Raw genomic sequence first — 18,413 nt, 5'->3', positions numbered from 1 at the left:
CGTGCCAAAGGTGTCATTTACTGTTTTTCCATTATCAGCTGGTGGGACGATCTAGTTGGGTTTATGGTATGTTATTCTCAACTTCCTCATTTGATATCTTATTGTTTTCATCCAAATATGACGTTTTAGTTTCCTAATAATTGCATTTGGTTTAATTTACTATTTACCCAGTGCTTTTGACTTTTTGGACACTTTTTTGGAGACAGTTTGGTTTAATAGTCAAGCAGCAACAACAACTGTTTATTTTTTCTGTCAGTTATAGTCATTTTTTATGTTTATAAATTAAATGGGACGTTTGTGGCTGCATTCTTGTTACACAGTTATATTACAGAAAAAAATTAAACAATCAAAAACACGAGAGATGTCTTTAGTAGCACACAAAATAAAGAATTAATGCCATTTTGTCACAAATACCACCAGGCAAAAGCCAGAAAATATGCTGTAAATATGGATGAAAAAAAATCTTTACAGATCACCTTTTAATATATTTATCATCATTATGTTCTGTTTACTCTGGGTCACTACATGAGCATGTCAGCAATGAAAAAAATAAACTTAATTAAAACTAAATCATAATTATTTCAAATTTTGGAATGACATTAAAATTTCCTCATTACAATCACACACTTATCAAACTGTAACCACCCTAAACATTTTCTCTTAATCTTCAGTGTTGGGACCCATTCATCGCTAGAGATTTGTAGCTCCTCAGCTGTTCCAGGAAGCCGGGGTTGGGGGAGGAGGCGGGCCGAGCCGTTTTGACCAATGAGAGGGCCTCGTTAAAGGACTGGCCGTCACATGATATCAGGTAGCCAATGACGACGGCTGGAGCACGAGACACGCCAGCGTTGCAGTGAACCAACACAATGCCTTTCTGAAATACAAACACATTTAAATATTAAAGGTAATTGACTGAGTTTGGCCACATGGAGACAGAAGATCTACATAAAACATACATTTTATTTGTATCTGTGATGAGTAGCTGCTGATGTTTCCAGCAAGTCACTGAGAATGCATCACCATGCACCCAAAGCATTAACCTGTACGGTGTTGTGCACGAACGAGTTCAAAAGAACTCGTTCATTGAAGATGTTCGTTTTTCCGTGACTATTGAAATACACAAATTTGTGTTTGTAAATAAAGAACGTGAACATGAACTTGTTCAGATTATCCTGCAACATTCCCTCCCTAAATTTCTCTGCCTCTACACCTACTTCACACCACCTTACCCACAATGCATAAAGAGGAGGGCTCCATGGCAACGCTGAGTCATGCTGTAAAACGGTAAGTGCATCACTTAGGGTTGAATAACTTGTTGCTAGCTGAAACATCATCCATGCAGTAATTATCCAATGGGAGGCTCTTATCTAATTGATGATTAGCGGAGTTTACAACTGGTTTTGAATGCTGAGAAAACTGAGCTGAAATACCCTCACAGCACTTTGTCAGTCCAATAAAACACTCCCTTCAAGTACTTGGCTCTTTCAGTTTATGATAGGCTCTCATTCATTACATCTGTCTTGTCAGAACACTGCAAAGCAAGGTGGGATTTTATAATAGCAATACATTTTTCTTTCTTTTAAAGCCAAGATAAAATATGGATTCAGTAACTGTACATGCATGTAGATTTCATTTGCTGAGCTTTGATTCTGTGAACCCTGCAGCTTTACCAGTTTACAAAGCCTCAAACTCATCACAAAATTCTTTATTACACGTCAGGTTGGACATCTTTGGTAATTAACTGCTATGCTCCTTCAAATTTATTATCCTCTGGGTTTTAAACATTAGAAGATCCTGCAAAAATATCTTAAATTTGACATATTTATACATTAAAGTGCATAAATAGCCCTCTGATGGAGGCATGTGGCTGATTTTCATTCAGCTGTTTTAAATGTGCTTGCTATATTTTTGGTTTGGTGTAGGCCTTTTTTCTGTATTTGTATGTTTACATTAATAACATGCAGTCTTATGAAACCTTCCATAGCTCCTGCTGCCAGCAGGCCACATTGGTCTTTGTAAAGGAAAATTAATTTATAAAATGTATATTACCCTAATAAAGTTAATTTTAACAATATTTTCAACAGATCAGCATTTATGTTTTCTACTTATTATTTTATGCCATAAAGTAACATATACACCTGTTAAATAATAGTCGTATGTGTTTCATTTGCTTTAGATAACACATTTTAATACTAGTTCTGATCATGAAAAGTAAAATCTGGACATCTTCTCATCTGTATTTTTGTTTAAAATCATATTCTGGGGAGGGAAAAGTATTATCTGTGGCTCTGTGAAACCAAATATGTCCAGTTTTTTTAAAAATAAAATATTTATATTATAAAAAACAAATTTAAATGATCTTTGTAGAGAAAAGAAAACTGCTGAGGTTTAAACATAGGTTGCAGTTACTCTTTCTGACCACTAGTGGGCTTCACACACCAGCAGAGCAGAGCTGTCCTGCGGTTTCACCCTGATGAGATTCACACCACAACCAGCTAATTAGTGAACAGGTGCTTACCTGTATATGTTAATGTCTTTGGAAACTCATTAGCTTCTCCATTACAGCCTGTATTTCCCTTCTCTTGAAAGGAACTACAAGCCGTGTCTCAATTATCTGGCTGGACTTCACAGCAGAGTTGAGTTCAACCTGTTAATTCCAACTGTTTTATTTTTCCAAATGTCACAATTTTAGTTAGGAAAAAAGTGAGCCCAAGGATTTTTTTTTACATTTTAGTGGTTTTATTTCCTCAGTGCTTTTTTTATTGGTGATTTCAGTGGAAAATCATGTTTAATGTGTGTGAGTAGATTTTATTATTTGATGTTTGTGAGGACCTGTCTGTACACTAAGTTTCCATTATGGACAAAAAAGAATTACTTTTACAAATATTCATGTTTCACTACATTATTTTATCAGGTTTGGGTACACCTGAACTATTAAAAAAAGTATAAATTAAGCTACAAAATAAAATCATAATTTTTGGGGGTGTCTGCTTGAGAAAATATTGCTTTTGAATTTGCACATGAAGTTGTCTGTACAAATGTTTACAAAGGCTGGAAGCTGTTTCTAAAAAGAAGAAAAAGAAGAAAAAATGCATTAAGAATTAATACTTTTCTGAACTTTTTTTTCATTTTGATCTAAATTTTTAGATAAATTTACAAAGAAATTATTTAAAACTTCAATAAATTATCAAAAAAAAGAGCTAAATTTGTCTCAAGAAAAAAATTTAAGAAAAGAAATAATAATAATTTGAGACACAAATGAATATTGAAGGGCCACTTTATGTACAGGATCTGTGCTGTAGTCATGACAACCTCAATATCTCCCAGTCATCATCAGCCAGATGGCTTGCTGGGTAATCTGAGCCTGCATTTCAAACCGAAAGCATCAGTTTGATTATCAGGGTTGGAATTACCAAATACACACATGCTCACACACAAAGAGAAGCATGTAATCATAATGATCACACACACACATACACACACACACACACACACACACACACACACACTTCCTGTAATCATATCCCTCTAATGACTGCCTAATCACTGTGTGTGTGTGTGTGGTGTCACGTTAAGGTGAGCTCCAGGCTGAGCTGCTAAAAGCTTGTATGACACTGAGATCTGATCTCAGTGCAGTTTAATAAAGCATGAGCAAAACTAAGCATCTATTATTCAGGACAGAGGAAGAGGAAAGGAAATGAGGCAAGGAGACGACGGGAGGAAACAAGGAGAGATGATGTCTGCATGTCTGACAGTATTACAGCTGCCTCCTTATTCCCACAGTCTCTTGGCTTCATGGGATTGTGTCTAATGGTTTGACTCGATCTTCTTGTTTAGTTTAACCTGAACTACCTGAACTCCTTAATTGTTGAATTTCTACTTTCTTTGTTTGACAGTAAAAATTCCAGCTTAAATCATCAATCTTTAACTAGCTGCAGAGAGATCACAGTACAGGTGGGATGCAAGATGGATGCCAAAACTGTCCTTAATAGGAGAAAATATGCAGAGGTCCTGTAGTTTGTCTTTAAAATTAAAACAAAATCAGAAGCAACAATCAGAAAATCTTTCAAACTTAAAAAAAATAACTGCATGAAAAAGCCAGATGTTGGTGATTTTTAGTCGATTCAATAGTTTAGTTTCTCTTTTGTCATTGTTGAGGCTTGTCAATAATATTTACCATGTAAAATTTATCAAAGACTTTTCACGCTCACCAATAACTCACTGAATTCGTGAGAAGGATGAGCCTGTTTAATCTGTTCATGCAGTGGTGGGTGACAACCTCTCCGATCATCCTCCACTTGTAAACGAGCCCTGTATTTATTTCTCATTCCAGTCACAGTGGATGATGATGGTTTAAAGATGTAAGTGGAAGAAAGGGGAGCAATGTTTGCAACCCCAAGCTATGGGTTGCAGACCCCCAGGCGTCCAGGGTTAGGTTTATCCTACTTTGAGAAAAGTGGCTCTGATGTAAGATGCAAGATATGCTTTGGTGTTTTTCTTCATCGGTTTCTTCCTGTCTTCCTATCATCAGCATCTTTAGATTTTTTTTTTCCAGTTTAAAACCCAGGAGGGACAGAAAAGCCAAGCCCACTTTGAGTGTATTGAGCATATACTTGGTGGGTATTTGACCCTCAGTCCGAATATTTGTAAGTGTTGGCCCAACTTCAAAACATCTGATTTTCATCAGACGAACGTGTTAATGTGCATTTTTAAAGTCTGTATTTGGTCGACATCAGAAGACGAGCTAGTGGTCCTTAAAGTCCACCAGCCAGCCATGAGAAGGCTGAGGCGGTTACACACTTATTAAATGCCAGATGGTCCTGAGATTCTTTAACATTTTGCCCTCATGGCGCTTCACAGATGCTGAACTTTCCTTCAGTTTTATTTCTTTAAGATTCAGAGATTTTACAGAGTTGTTCCCAGTTAACCTGATTGTTTCTGGGGGGTTTTATTTGTTTCCCAGCTGTAATATTTGATATGTTTGTGCAATTTTTAATTAAATATATGGTTTAAATAGTTTTCAGATTGACTCATACCCTTCATAGTTCAGGGTTTATTATTTGTAGTTTCTTCCTGTTGGAAAATTTAAAAGAGATTTTCTCAAACTGTTTCGGGATTCTTTCCACCCCTGAAGTGCTAGACTGATCTGCTTGGTTCTTTATAGTCACATGAATGCCTGGCGTGTAAATACTTGCTGTACATAGATTAGTTTTTTCATAAGAAGCACGTAGATTTTTCCATAGAAAGAAAAGTGACACATTATTTAATTTCCTCGCTCTTAAACCGAGCAGCTAATTAAAATCTAACCAGCAAACTGATGTCAAAAGTTCACTTTTCCTCAGTGAGTCTTTGTCTAGCGGCTTGCTAATGTGAGGCTCGTGTTTCTAAGTTAGTGGGGGAGACTTTAACAGAAAAGATTGTGTGTGATCTTTGTGTTGTGTTGCAGCTGCTGTTGTGTGACCGTCTGGCCACTTGATAGGACGATGATGTTATCACTCTTGCAGTGTGGGTTCAAATGAAGCCTGTTAATTGGCTGTATGACAGCAAGCTCACTTTAAACAGATAGTGAAACGCTGTTCCGTTAAAGTGAGTCAAAGAAAGGCAGCACCATTGTGAAACCGTAAATAAATACAGAAATACACAGTCAAAAAGAAAATACACCTTGATTGATCATGAACCGTGTCTAGACTTCTATAACAGTAGAAACATCCAAGTATATATTGCCGTGATCCTAAGGAGGAAAGACATCAGTCATGCTTTATAGGAATAAAGTGGGGATATATAAGTTTATACTTCTGCCCACTTCCTTTTCAGACTTGTGAGGAGAAGGAAATGTAAAGGTGTAAATGTTGTAAATGTCAGAACACGTTTGAACTTGTCAGAATTATTGTGGAAATGGAAAACAGTCAAGACAGCTACCAGTCTTCCCACGAGTCAGTGTCCCAGCAAGTCCAGACCAAGGTCAGACCACGTAATGCTTAGAGAAAACTGCAAAAGTCTCAAACTCTCCAGACCTTAGTTAGCATGTTAAATGTCAAAGCTCATGACAGTATAACCAGAAAAAGACTGAATTAACATGGCTTGTTTGGAAGGGTTGTAGGAAAAAGCCTCTACTCTCTAAAAAGAAGATGGTAGCACAGGTTTGCAAAGCTGCTCCTGAGAAAGAAAAAAAAACTACTTCTGGAATAATGTCCTTTGGACAGACCAGACTAAAGTGGAGACATTTGATCAGAATGCACAAAAAGAAAAAAGAAAAAAAAAACTACACGGCAAACCAACTGTCAAACACAGAGGTGGAGGGCTGATGGTTTTGGTTTGCCTTGCAGCCACAGGACCTAGACACACTGCAGTCATTGAGTAGACCATGAACTTAACTGTGTACCAAAGTATTCTAGCATCAAATGTGAGGCCACCTGTCTGACAGCTAAAGCTTGGCTGGAACTGTCCCATGCAACAGGACAATGATCCAGCAGCAGAGCTACAACAGAATGACTGAAGAAGGAATGAATCAAGGTGTTGACATAATCCAGACCTCAACCTACTCAAATGCTGTGGTGGGACCTTCAGAAACCTCTGAACAAACAATTAGTGCAAACCTCAATGAACTGAGCAATGTTATAAAGACGAGTAGACCAATACAACGATGTGAGAGACAGATGTCATCATGCAGAAAACCGTTACCAAAACCTTTATTTAGGCAGCATTTCACAGCCTGCTTTACACTGATGAATGTGGCATTCGGCGGGTGATGTTACCTCACGGCGAGCCTGTTGGATGAAGTCACAGCATTCCTGGATGTAAGGCAGCAGATCCGTGTCAGGAAGATCCAGAATGCTGACAGTCTTGTAGATGAACAGGTCTGGGAAAACGTTCTCCACTCCGAAGGCCACATTCAGGATATGAGACACCTGAGGAGGAGGTGGAGAATATCTTCATGGAGAATTTTTGGAGATTGATGCAAGTTTAGCCTAATTTTAGTTTTCAGAACCAATAATCCTTCAACATATTGCATTTTAAGGGCCTTGTTTTGATTCCATTTCCAAATTTTGGAAGAACTGGCCTAAAATGAAACTCAATCACAGGTTTTCTGAGGCGAGATCAGGGGAAGTAATACAAAGAGCAACGAGGGAGAAAGAGCGGAATCAAACAACTCTCATCTTCTAGAGTGGAGTTTTTGTCCTGTAGATCCATCCACCCATCCATCCACCCATCCATCCATCCATCCATCCATCCATCCATCCATGGTCTATCCCAGCAGCTACCAGGCAAGAGGTCAGGTATTCCCTAGACAGGCTGCCAGTCCATCATGGTGTTTTTACACATTAATATGGGAAATGGCAAATGTATTTGCTCCCCTTCATGTTATAAACATAAATTTCTGTTTATATAAAAGCTTACACATCCCTCTTTAACTTGTGAAAATTTGTAAGCAATATAAACTTAACGTTTCGATAAATTCCATTACAAGACCTTGTAACTTCTTTTTCTGTTTCTCCTCAGTAAACTCTACTCAGGTATTAAAAACTGGTGCACTGAATCACATTTATTTGTTTGAATTGTTATTTTGCACAACTTTCTGCTAAGTCAATAGGACAAAGATGATGAAAACAAACATTTAATAATTTGGTTTAGATGTTCTTCTCTATAAATTGCACCTGTTGTATTTTTTTATGTTTTATTCTTGTTTAAATTTGGTAAATAAATGAACTCATGGCGTCCGGCTGTACAGAAAATGAGGTGATGTGCTGTTGACGAAAAGATTTTCACCTTATGTTTTTTCAGAGTGCCGAAGTCATGTGCAGCATCCTGAGAACCTGTACACAAACACACAGATATATAATGAGTTAATCAGATATATAGAGGGGACTTCTCTTTGAGCTGGTTTGACTGCGTCCTGAGCATAGGTCCCGGGTCAAACCAGGACCAGTCCAGACTGCTGTGCCGGCGCCGTATCTCCTGCAGGTCACAGGGTCATTCAGATTCCACCTGATGGGTCATGTCTCCCCGAGTGCCCCCCTCACGTCTGGGCTCATGTTACGAGCTAGGAGGCCATGGTGGTGGACTGAAGGTGACATTCAGGACAGGGCGGGGGGAGGAGGTGGACCCAGCTACCGATGAGGGGAACATGCAGTGCTGTGCAGACCGGTCGGGAGGATGCTTTGAAAATAATGTTAGAAAAAGCAGGAAGGGTCTTTCTACCTATCTGTCCACAATTCAGAAATGATTATCTGTTTCATCTTCTAGATTTAATTTCAGAATTCATGATGTTGAATCTGGACTCATAGGGACCCTTCCTTTTGGCTGAAGATAGGTATCTATCTGCTTTATATGTTAATAGATGATGATCTAAACAACTAGAAATGGTTTAAAACCTTTGCTAAAACCAACATCCTCTGTAACAAATTTAAGAGGTTAAGTTGTTTTAATTTTCTATTTAAAACTTTAAGGCCCAAATAAACAACAAAAGCTTTACAGATACGAGACCAAAAGCTTTTCTATCCTTTTCATCCATCCAGAATGAGATTTTAAATGTCTGCAAATGGTTTTGTTCTTTTTTTATTTTTATATTTATACATCAATGTGACCTTAAAGACTAACAGTTGTTAAATAACCATCAGCAGATTGCTGGATAAAAGCAATGTCCACAGCTGGGCTGTAAGGAGAAAGAGCTACTGTCCACAACAATCCAGCAGATTTGGCAGAATATATATTTTGTGGATGAACAACACTAACATAGAACTTTATGGTTTAAATGAAAAGCTAACTGAGGAAAATAAAGTCACAGAACACAAGAATAAAATCCAGTACAGTGAATTCTTTAAAATATGGTGGTGGTAGTATCGTGGTTTGGGCCTGTTTTGATGCATCTGGGTTTAGAAAGGCTTGTCATGCCTGATAGAACAATGACTTTTTAAATATGCTAGAAAAATCTAAAAGGAAAAAGGATTTGGGATAAACACAGCTTAGCTGTCATTTCAAACAATGGTTAAAGAAAAATCAAGTTAATATTTTGGAATCATCAGATTCCTGAGCTTGATAAGTTGCTCTGAAGCTGATTTTTGTAAGCACAGACCATGACTTTAAACTTCAAGACTGTGAGTCTACACTCACCCTGTAGGATACATTTCTAAAATTATATCCATGTCCATTGTCCAAGCTAAAACAAAAAAATAAACATTTCAAATGGGATTTCAATAGTAAAACAGATCTTTACTATTAATTATGATCACTTATAATATTCACTCCATATTATTCTGAAATAAGCACACTGCTGAATGCATTTGGAAGCATAAACATTTGTTTGTTTCCATTAATTAAACTTATAAAATAAAAATAAATTAAAATGTTAATAAGAGATAATGTTATAAATAAACTATTAACTATAAACTATTATGACAAATAAAGGGTCATTTACAGCACAATGAGAAACTAATGATTTTAAGATGTCATAGCATAGTTGAGTGAAAATCCAACAAGCTGTAAGACCTCAGCAACAATCTGAAACCCAGCATCTTAGAGCTAAAGCTGTTCTGTACAATGAGCTGAAATGTCCTAAAACTGATCATGCATGGCTACTGGGAATTTACAGTTAAAGCTACTTGGTTCTCCTCATCGATTTTTAGCTTGTGTGAGATCATGTTTATGGTCATATTTATGCATCTGATTGTCTCATCCCCAGTTTGACCCCCAACAGGGAGTGCTTGGAAGCCGCCTTAATTCAGTGTTCAGTTCAGCAACCGACAACATCCAGAGTAGAAAAAGTCAACTTGCAGCACAACTGAAATGCCAACATTGATTTAAGCTATTCTTGTTATATTTCCAGGTGTTTGTGTGACTCACCCAGCAGGAGGAAAGGTTTGACAACGCCAACCTGCAGGTCCCAGGAAGTGTCAGGAACATATCCCACCATCTTCTCCGGGGGGACGGCTTCTTCCACCACAGTGATCGTTGAACCCTTCCACGTCTCGATGATGCGACGGCCGCTCAGGGACGTTACACGGGTGCATTGCTTCTTCAGCCGTGTCCGAGAAAAACTCTGGATCTCTTCAGTCAAGGACTGCATGATCAAACTGGACTCAACCTGAAAGTTAAAAGAGAAGCAGGCTGCACATCTTACTGTAACTATTTTAGAAAGAAATCAACCTGCAAAATGACTAGAAATGACCACAATGACTCTCCAGCAGTCACACAGCAACACAGAGTAAGTCATTTTGGTTGACTACAGAACTTTTCCATACACAAACAGCCTGGTAACTGTAATTACCATCAACCCCAGTTTGACTTCTTCAAGTTTATCGTCTGGTCTTTTAAAACTTGAGGAAAACATTTGCAAGTTTCCTGAATTTTGAAATTCAATACATGTAACTCACCTACTCTCTGGACAAACTGTACATGACATCCAAGTGGTCTTGTACACAGCTGAAAAACTTTTGATCAGGTGCTCTTAAAGATTTCATGTATTGCTTTTCTTTCTCTGGATCAGGTTCAGAATCCAGGAGGAGATACTGGTGATAAAGCACTACATGATCATGTATGGACCTCAGCAGTTCTTCATCATCACCTCAGCAAATAAAGCTTTCTAATTAGTGGTTAAGGGGAGTGTTAAGCCAACACTTTCTATGTGGAGTTTACATGTTTTCCCCATGTATGCATGGGTTCTGTCCAGGTACTCTGGCTTCCCCCCACAGGCCAGAACATGCATGTTGGGTGAACTCTAATTTCTCCTTGAAATGAGTGTTGGCATGAGTGGTTGTCTGCCTCTCTGTGTTGGCCCTGTGATGGACAGGCGATCAGCTCCAGCCCCACACATGTGATTCTTACACCAGTTTCTAACAACACTTCATAACAATAGATGTCATAATTTGGCTGAGCAAAAATTACCCTTCAAGACAGCTTTGTTCTAAATTTTTTCTTACAAGTATACTTCAGGGAATAGTTCTACAGGTTTCCAAAGCTCTTCTTTGAATGTTTCTGCCTTTTGCTGTGTTCTCTGTCCGGATGATCCCACACTGCTTCAGTAATGTTGAGGTCTGGGTTCTGGGAAGGACTCATATCTCCATCAGACCACTGATTTTTAGTCCAATTCTTGTATCATGTGACATACCTCAGCCTTTCCTCCCTGTCTGCCTTCTTTAAGAATGGATTTTTGACAGCCACGTTTTCATGGAGACCTTTTCTGATGAGGCTTCAGCCAACAGAAGATGGATCAACTGAAGGTCCAGATGCATCTCTCAGGTCCTGGTCTAGGTCTTTGCTGGATTTGTTCCCATTTCTTAAGGATATTATTTTTTCAGATCCAGTTCATCTGCTGTAGAGCTTTTCAGTCCTGACACTTCTTCTTTCCTTCAGATTCATCAGGTGTTTTAAGGACAAACTGCACATCGTGCTGAGACATGCCAAAATTTCAGCTACTAGCTGTTTGGAAATCACTTGTTGATATAAAATACTATTTTATAATCTGACTACTGTGCTATCTATTGCATTTTATTAAATTCAACTGACAAAATGAAAACAAATGATGTGTCTTTGTGGCAGGCTGCTAACAAAGAGCCTAAAGATAAAACTTAAAATAAGTTCTGTGCTAAGTTTTCTGTTATGTGTTGACATGGTGCTGATAGGTCAGTGTTCGGTGGTTTAACACATCCCCAGATTGTTTTGTAATTCAGACCATATCTTTTTTTGGTAAAGTCTAAATAACCAATCAAAGGCATCCAGTGTTGACTCAGCTGGGACAACATGATAAGCACATTAATAGCTCTTAAAGACCAGAAGTGTACCGTTTATGTAATACCTGTTTCTTCAGATGTTAAGCTTTCGTCCGGCTCAGCTCAGAGTACCTTCTTGTTCCACTGATGACAGAAAATCCACTTTAATCGGTCAAAATCAGACAAGAGAGAAGATCCAGCTCAGTTTGTAGATGACAAACACATTTCTGCCCTCATCATCCTTCCAGCAGACATCCACTTTGGTCCAGAGGCCTGCAGCTGACCAAGACCGGTCCAGGTCCAGAACAAGTCCAGTTTTACCGACTGTAAGTGTGAAGTCTGCCTCTCCCTGCAGGACTGACTGACTCTGCTGGAGGTGATCTGCTGGTGTGTAACATGATACCTGCTGCCTGCCTGGGTTTCCCAAGAACTCTGAAACACAACCATACATAAAAATACAACATCTTCTATTAAACAATTCAATCTGTTAGATGGAAATTCAATAATAAATATGATGTCTGGAAAGTCTGGCCTTCTTAGTTTAGTTCTTTAATCTCAGTACTCAAAGAGAACAAAAATATTCTTTTTATTGTCTAAATATTATTAAATTATAATAGTGATAATAATGAAATACACCACCATATTCACTATGAAATTGAGAAACTATTTTTGGATGAAGGATGATGTTTCTGAAAGCTCCACTAGAGGGCGCCATGTTCTCATTTTATTTTATTTATTTTACTACAACCACTGCATTTTCTAAAACTTTTCTTGTTCCTTCAGATATCAAGCAACATGTTCAATAAAATCAGTTTACTTGATCTCTTTATGACAAATCTGTATGATTATTGGAGTTTCACTTGTCAAAACTGATTTTCTTCTCTGAAGTTTTGATGTCTGTTTAATTATTCCAACTTGTTGTGGCCTGACTGGTGATTGTGAAATGGAAATATTATAGTTTTCATCTGTTCTCCTCTCAATTTAACACAAAAACTCTTGGGATGTCAGTTTGCTTCCAACATGTTGCTTCATCACGGAGGCCTGAGAACATTTTACACATTAACTTGCTGTTTGGTTTACAATTGATTAGGTTTACATGTTAAAACATTTTAATTATTCTTTTACAGTGTGAACCATATGGTTCAAATCTCTTTGTTTTCATGTTTAGGAAATGAGTCCAGCTCCATCCACAAGATAAACAAACATTGTACAAATTTGACAGAACCCCACAGATGAACTAAAATACAGTAAAAATAAAATAAACAAACAATTGCTTTAGAATCGTGCCTTCTTCATGGAACAATATTAGTAACAGATTTGATTAGATTCACTGCTGAAACCAAATGTAAGTCAGATACTTGTTTGTCTGACGTTGAATTATAATTTCTTCCTCTTTCTCTGCAGTTTTGTCACAGATCCAACTCTAAACTTTGATCCTCTATGTATACCAAGCCTGCACTAAGCTCCTAAAGTTGAGGTTTTAGAGGTAAGTGTTCAGCAGAGTGTGGTGGGCAGGGTGAGAGCAGCTGAGTGGAGCACATTTAAATGAAAAAGCAGTCAGCTGCACTGTAACGAAGCTGAGGTTCGTTACAGTGCCTGGGACTATAGATTGTATAGCACACAAGTTGGTTTTCATATACATTTGCCCGTTAATTGACAGTTTGGTGCTTTAAAAGAACTACAATCAAGCACAAAGGTTGAACTGTTTATTTAATATTGATGTGTGGTTTGTTTTACAGATACCTGCAAAGTTAACAGTGATAAGCAGAACATTGTGTTTAAATTTGAAGTCCATAAGTAATTTAATGGAGTAATGAGTTTTACTTACCTGGGGCATGGCCTCTCCAGGGTGACCGGGCAAATGGGTTGCAGGTGGCTTGGATCTCTTTTGATGATTTGGGAGAGACCATGTGGCAGGAAGATTTTGGAGTTTATTTGTATATTGGGTTTTGGTTTCACTTTATGACTGTAGCGTTAAGTATATAGTGTGTAAATACGTTTAGATTTTATAGAAGTAATTTTAATAGAGAAATGTCTGTTATAACTGAGGATACAGCTGTTGGGGGGGGATGTACAGCCCAATCAGCAGCAGAGGATAAATGAGGTTGATTTGCTCATTTGAAGGCGGCTGCTGGTGGTGACTGAACTACCCTGCAACAGAAGGAGTAAGTTCTTCTGTTGAACTGATGACCGGTAAATAAAAACCTTTTGGATTGGATTCTACGGTCCTCGCCTCATTGTTTTCCATCCGCACTCAGGCCAAACTGCTCACATGCACCTTTGATTGTTGTTTTTGTCTTTGGATTCTCACATGAGATTGTGTGAGTTTGACAAAAGATAAAAGTTGACATGAAAGAGACAAAAAAGTCTGAACTGATGGAAAATGCAGAGCTAACCCAAGATCAGTGTTTCTCAAATGGGGGGGGAATTGGAGAACTTGGAGACTCTCCGGGGGGATGAGAGGAAATAAAACTTTAAAAAGGAAAACTTGATACATCTTTTATATTTTTTCTTACTTAACAGATCTGATTTTGTATGATGTGATGAGTCAGATCAGGTGGTCTGAGCTACTACACACATGTGGAAATGTACACGTGTTTACATTTAAACTAACTTCTAGATCTATTTTTTAAAAAAGACTGATCATAATGTGAAATACTGGATTTTTCATATCTATTATCTTCCATAAATATTATAAATATGATAAGAAATAGCCTTTACAGGTATTATTATTATCGGCAGCTACATCACCCTCTGATACCTGCAACCATGATACAGAGTGCATCAAGTATCTTTTTTATCGATGTACCTAAACACTAACAAAATGCTGCAGGTTGTAAAAAGAAGTGAAAGAAAAGGAAGCAATCAAGGGAATAACTCTGGCTGGGCTGCATCCATTTTTTAAAACTCTTCATCATAAATTCGACAGTGCAGATGGAGAGTGGAGTAAATCAGTTCTGTTTAATGCCCCCGTGACTTCTCCTCAAACACCACCACCCTCAGGGAAAAAAGCACATTTTTAGCTCCACTTTGAGGCTCTGCAGCAAAATCAGTGATGGTAGAAGATTACTTTCAGTCCTTTGCAATACCACAAGTGTGTGCGCGTGTGTGTGTGTGTGTACAGCTGCAGTCTTATTTATATTGGAAAAGATTCAGGTAGTTTCCAAGAATATTTCCAGAAGAGAAATTGTTTTTTCTCTGGAATAAAATTGAACCTTTTCGTTCCCAAAGCACAGATGTTGTACGGCTATCTTTTTTTGGAACATCGGTGTGGCATGCATTTCCAAACACCTAAAACTGAGTCCTGAAGCCTAAAAGTTACAGGAAAGGAAAGGAAACAAGGTGAGGACAGGACTAAGAAATGGAGACAAGTGAAAGGGATGAAGAGAGACCATGAGAAGCAAAGAGAAAGGAAGAGGAGGGTTAAGGGTTTTCTGTAGCAGTGGAACGTGTGTTCACTCTGTGTGTGCATGATCACCTTCATAAATTTGTGTTTGTTCTTCTGATAAGATTTTACTGCCAACTGCAAGAGGCTTTTACGTCAGAAAAAACACTTTTACAGAGATGGAATCATGAGAACCAGCAAAAGAAAGAAAGGCAGAGAGTAAAAAGAGGGAAGAAAAGAAAGGAGTGAAGGAAGGATGGGAGGAAAAGTGCTGATTCAGTTCTCTGCATGTTGATGCATGAGTCAGAAAACCCGCAGAGGCCGTGTGTGTGTGTGTCTGCGTGTGTGTGTTGGCTGTAACTCAACCCTTACATAGGAAGCTCCTCCAACATCTGACAACCATTACTGCTATCAACACACACACACGCACACACACACACACACAGTGCTGCAGTTTGCTGCGTCATATTCGGCTTTCATGGACTAATAACCGAGCTGTTAATGGAACAAACCTGCAGGGGTCAGAGGTTAACACCCGCCAGTCAGTCACAGGTTCCTCTCAGGTCTGGTCAAGAACCTGCTTCTAGGAAAGAGGGAAAGGGGGAAAGGGGGATCGGGATTTCCAGCCTTTCACACAAATGTTGTCCAGGTGAGAATCCTGCTCATTGAACCTGCAGGAACTAAAAGCATCTTTATACATCTGTTATCAAATCATTTTAGACTACTGTGCAGGTACACGTCTGAAACACGGTACTGTGTGCTGCGCTAAAGCAGGCCGTTATAAGTGGTCTTGATCAATAGTTCTACAGGTTTTCTGAAGGTCATTTAAAAGATTTTCTTTGGACATTTGCTGTTTTTTTATATTATCATTATTATTATTATTATTAATATTATTATTAATATTAATATTATTATTAGTGGTAGTAGTAGTAGTAGTATCTATTTTCAGTCCAGTTAATATACTTAATCAATTTCAGAGGAATGTTGACTTTTTTCTTTGTTTGTTTTGTTGAGCCACTTAAAACATTCAAGCATAAAAAAGGCTCCAAACTCAAGGGATGAACTGGTGTTGTGTTGACAAATAACAAAAAGAAAAGAAGGGTCAGGACTAAAAAACTCTACAGCAGATGAACAGGATCTGAAAGTCATCTCCTTAAGAAATGGGAACAAATCCAGCACAGACCTGAGAGATGCCTCTAGACCAGTTGGTCCAACTGTTGGCTGAAGCCTCATCAGAAATGGTCTCCATGGAAACGTGGCTGTCAAGAAGTCATTCTTAGGAAAGGGAAGCTGAGAGGAAAGGCTGAGGTATTTCACATGACACAAGAACTGGAGTGAAAATCCGCTGCAACAGGTCTGATGGAGGACGGATCCTCCCCAGATCCCAGACAGAGAACAGAACAAAAGGTAGAAACAAAGAAGAGCCTTAAAACATCCTTCAAGAAGCCAGCAGAACAATTCCTGAAGACTACGTAAGGAAATGACAAGAAAGCTCCTCTAAGAGGATTCATACTGTGTTGAACTTCAAATATTGACCTTCACGTTCCTTAGAACTGAACAAACACTGCCTTATAAACAGTTTTTCATTACAGTTTGCATATATTTCAACAAAGATGTGCATCTTTTTCCATTTATCTCATAATAAAGAAGGAAATGAGAGGTAACTCAAGACTTTTTCATAGCTCTTACTGATACTGCTCATCTTTTTGATGCTTTCTAAGGTATTTTAATGTGATGTGTCTGAAGACGTTTGAGGGTGCACAACGTCAAAGAAAAGAGAAAATAAAGAAGTGAAGTCAGGTGTGTGATCCATACTTGGTAAGTACTCAGGAATTCAATAAAGGGCTATGTCTATCTTTTAGTGTATATACAGTCTATGGGTTTTCAACTATCTGCTGGTTCTGGGGCCATGCTGCACCTTATTAGTTGTCTGTTTTTTTGTACACTCATTGGCCACTTCATTATGACCACCCTATAAGTACCAAGTTGGACCCCTTTATACCTTCAGAACTGCCTTCATTCTTCTGTCATAGATTCATGAATTTGTTGGAAACATTCCTCAGAGGTTTTGCTCCATATTGACATGACAGCATCACACAGTTGCTGCATCCATGATAAGAATCTCCCGTTCCACCACATCCCAAAGCTGCTCTACTGGACTGAGATCTGGTGACTGTGGAGGCCGTTGGAGTCCAGTGAACTCATCGTCATGTTCTAGAAAGCAGGTGGAGATGATCTGAGCTTTGTGACATGGTGCATTATCCTGCTGGAAGAAGTAAACTTGTAGTTCAACACTTAACCTCCCACCTATTGACAGTACTTGCACCCAATCCTCCACAGCCACACACATTGAAAATTTGCATCTTCTCAAACACACACACACGTACACCCATACATAGACCTCCATCCTTGCACTAGGATGCACTTTATCCACCCTCTAAATATTACTGTCTGCTGAGAATTCTCTCATTTTCTGTGAATATAGCGGTGATCTTATATCTTTATATATTTTATATCTTCAGTTTTTTACTTATTTATGTGTGCTAAGCTGGGAGACTCCTCAAAATTTCATTATGTTTGCATAATGGCAAAGATCTTGAATCTTGAATGCTACACTGTGGTCATAAAGGGATGGACATGGTCAGCAACAGCACTCTGGCTCTGGTACTCCGGTAGGCTGTGGTGGTTAAACCAGGACACGTTGGTACTAAGAAAATATCCTCCACACCATCACACCATCTGAAGCGTTAATACAAGGCAGGATGGATCCATGTTTTCATGTTTCTACCAGATTCTGAGCCTAGCATCTGAATGTGGAGCTGAAATGGAGACTCATCAGACCAGCAATGTTTCTCCATCTTCTATTGTCCAGTGTTGGTGAGTGTGTGTGAAATATAGCATCAGTTTCCTGTTCTTAGCTGACAGGAGGCACCCGGTGTGTCTTCTGCTGCTGTAGCCCATCTGCTTCAAGGTTGGACGTGTTGTGTGTTCAGAGATGCTGTTCTGCAGATCTTGGTTGGAACCAGTGCTGATTGGACTTCCTGTTGTCTTTTTATCAACTCCAACCAGTCTTCCCATTCTCTGAGCTCTGACATCATCAAGACAATCTGGTCCAGACAACTGCTGCTCACTGGATATTTTCTCTTCTTCAAACCATTCTCTGTAAACTCTAGAGATGGTTGTGTGTGAAATTCCCAGTAAATACTCAAACTAACAACCTTTTCACATTCAAAGTCTCTTAAATCCTCTTTCTTCCTCATTCTGATGCTCAGTTTGAACTTCAGCAAGTCGTCTTCACCATGTCTACATGACTAGATGTATTA

The 18,413-nt window shown here is 38.5% G+C and overlaps 1 protein-coding gene across 2 annotated transcripts; it reads right to left on the bottom strand.

Annotated features, from left to right (window-relative positions):
* Positions 1-257: 257 nt before the first annotated feature.
* Positions 258-12,108, bottom strand: dusp19a (dual specificity phosphatase 19a). 2 transcript variants are annotated; one of them, XM_042001638.1, is made up of 5 exons: positions 11,792-12,108; positions 9,841-10,081; positions 7,768-7,814; positions 6,756-6,908; positions 258-874 (listed from the first exon to the last, which is right to left on the bottom strand). In XM_042001638.1, the coding sequence occupies exons 2-5, from the start codon at positions 10,061-10,063 to the stop codon at positions 668-670; spliced, it is 630 nt and encodes a 209-aa protein (XP_041857572.1). In that variant the 5' UTR covers positions 10,064-10,081; positions 11,792-12,108; the 3' UTR covers positions 258-667. The 2 variants fall into 2 exon arrangements, with proteins under 2 accessions (XP_041857572.1, XP_041857573.1); XM_042001639.1 differs by having other exon boundaries at positions 11,838-12,108.
* Between the last annotated feature and the right edge of the window lie 6,305 nt (positions 12,109-18,413).

Source organism: Melanotaenia boesemani, chromosome 12, assembly GCF_017639745.1.
Source record: "Melanotaenia boesemani isolate fMelBoe1 chromosome 12, fMelBoe1.pri, whole genome shotgun sequence".
In the NCBI taxonomy this organism is placed as follows: Eukaryota; Metazoa; Chordata; class Actinopteri; order Atheriniformes; family Melanotaeniidae; genus Melanotaenia; species Melanotaenia boesemani.
Note: the sequence above shows the minus strand (reverse complement) of the source record. Positions and strands in the feature narration are given on the sequence as shown.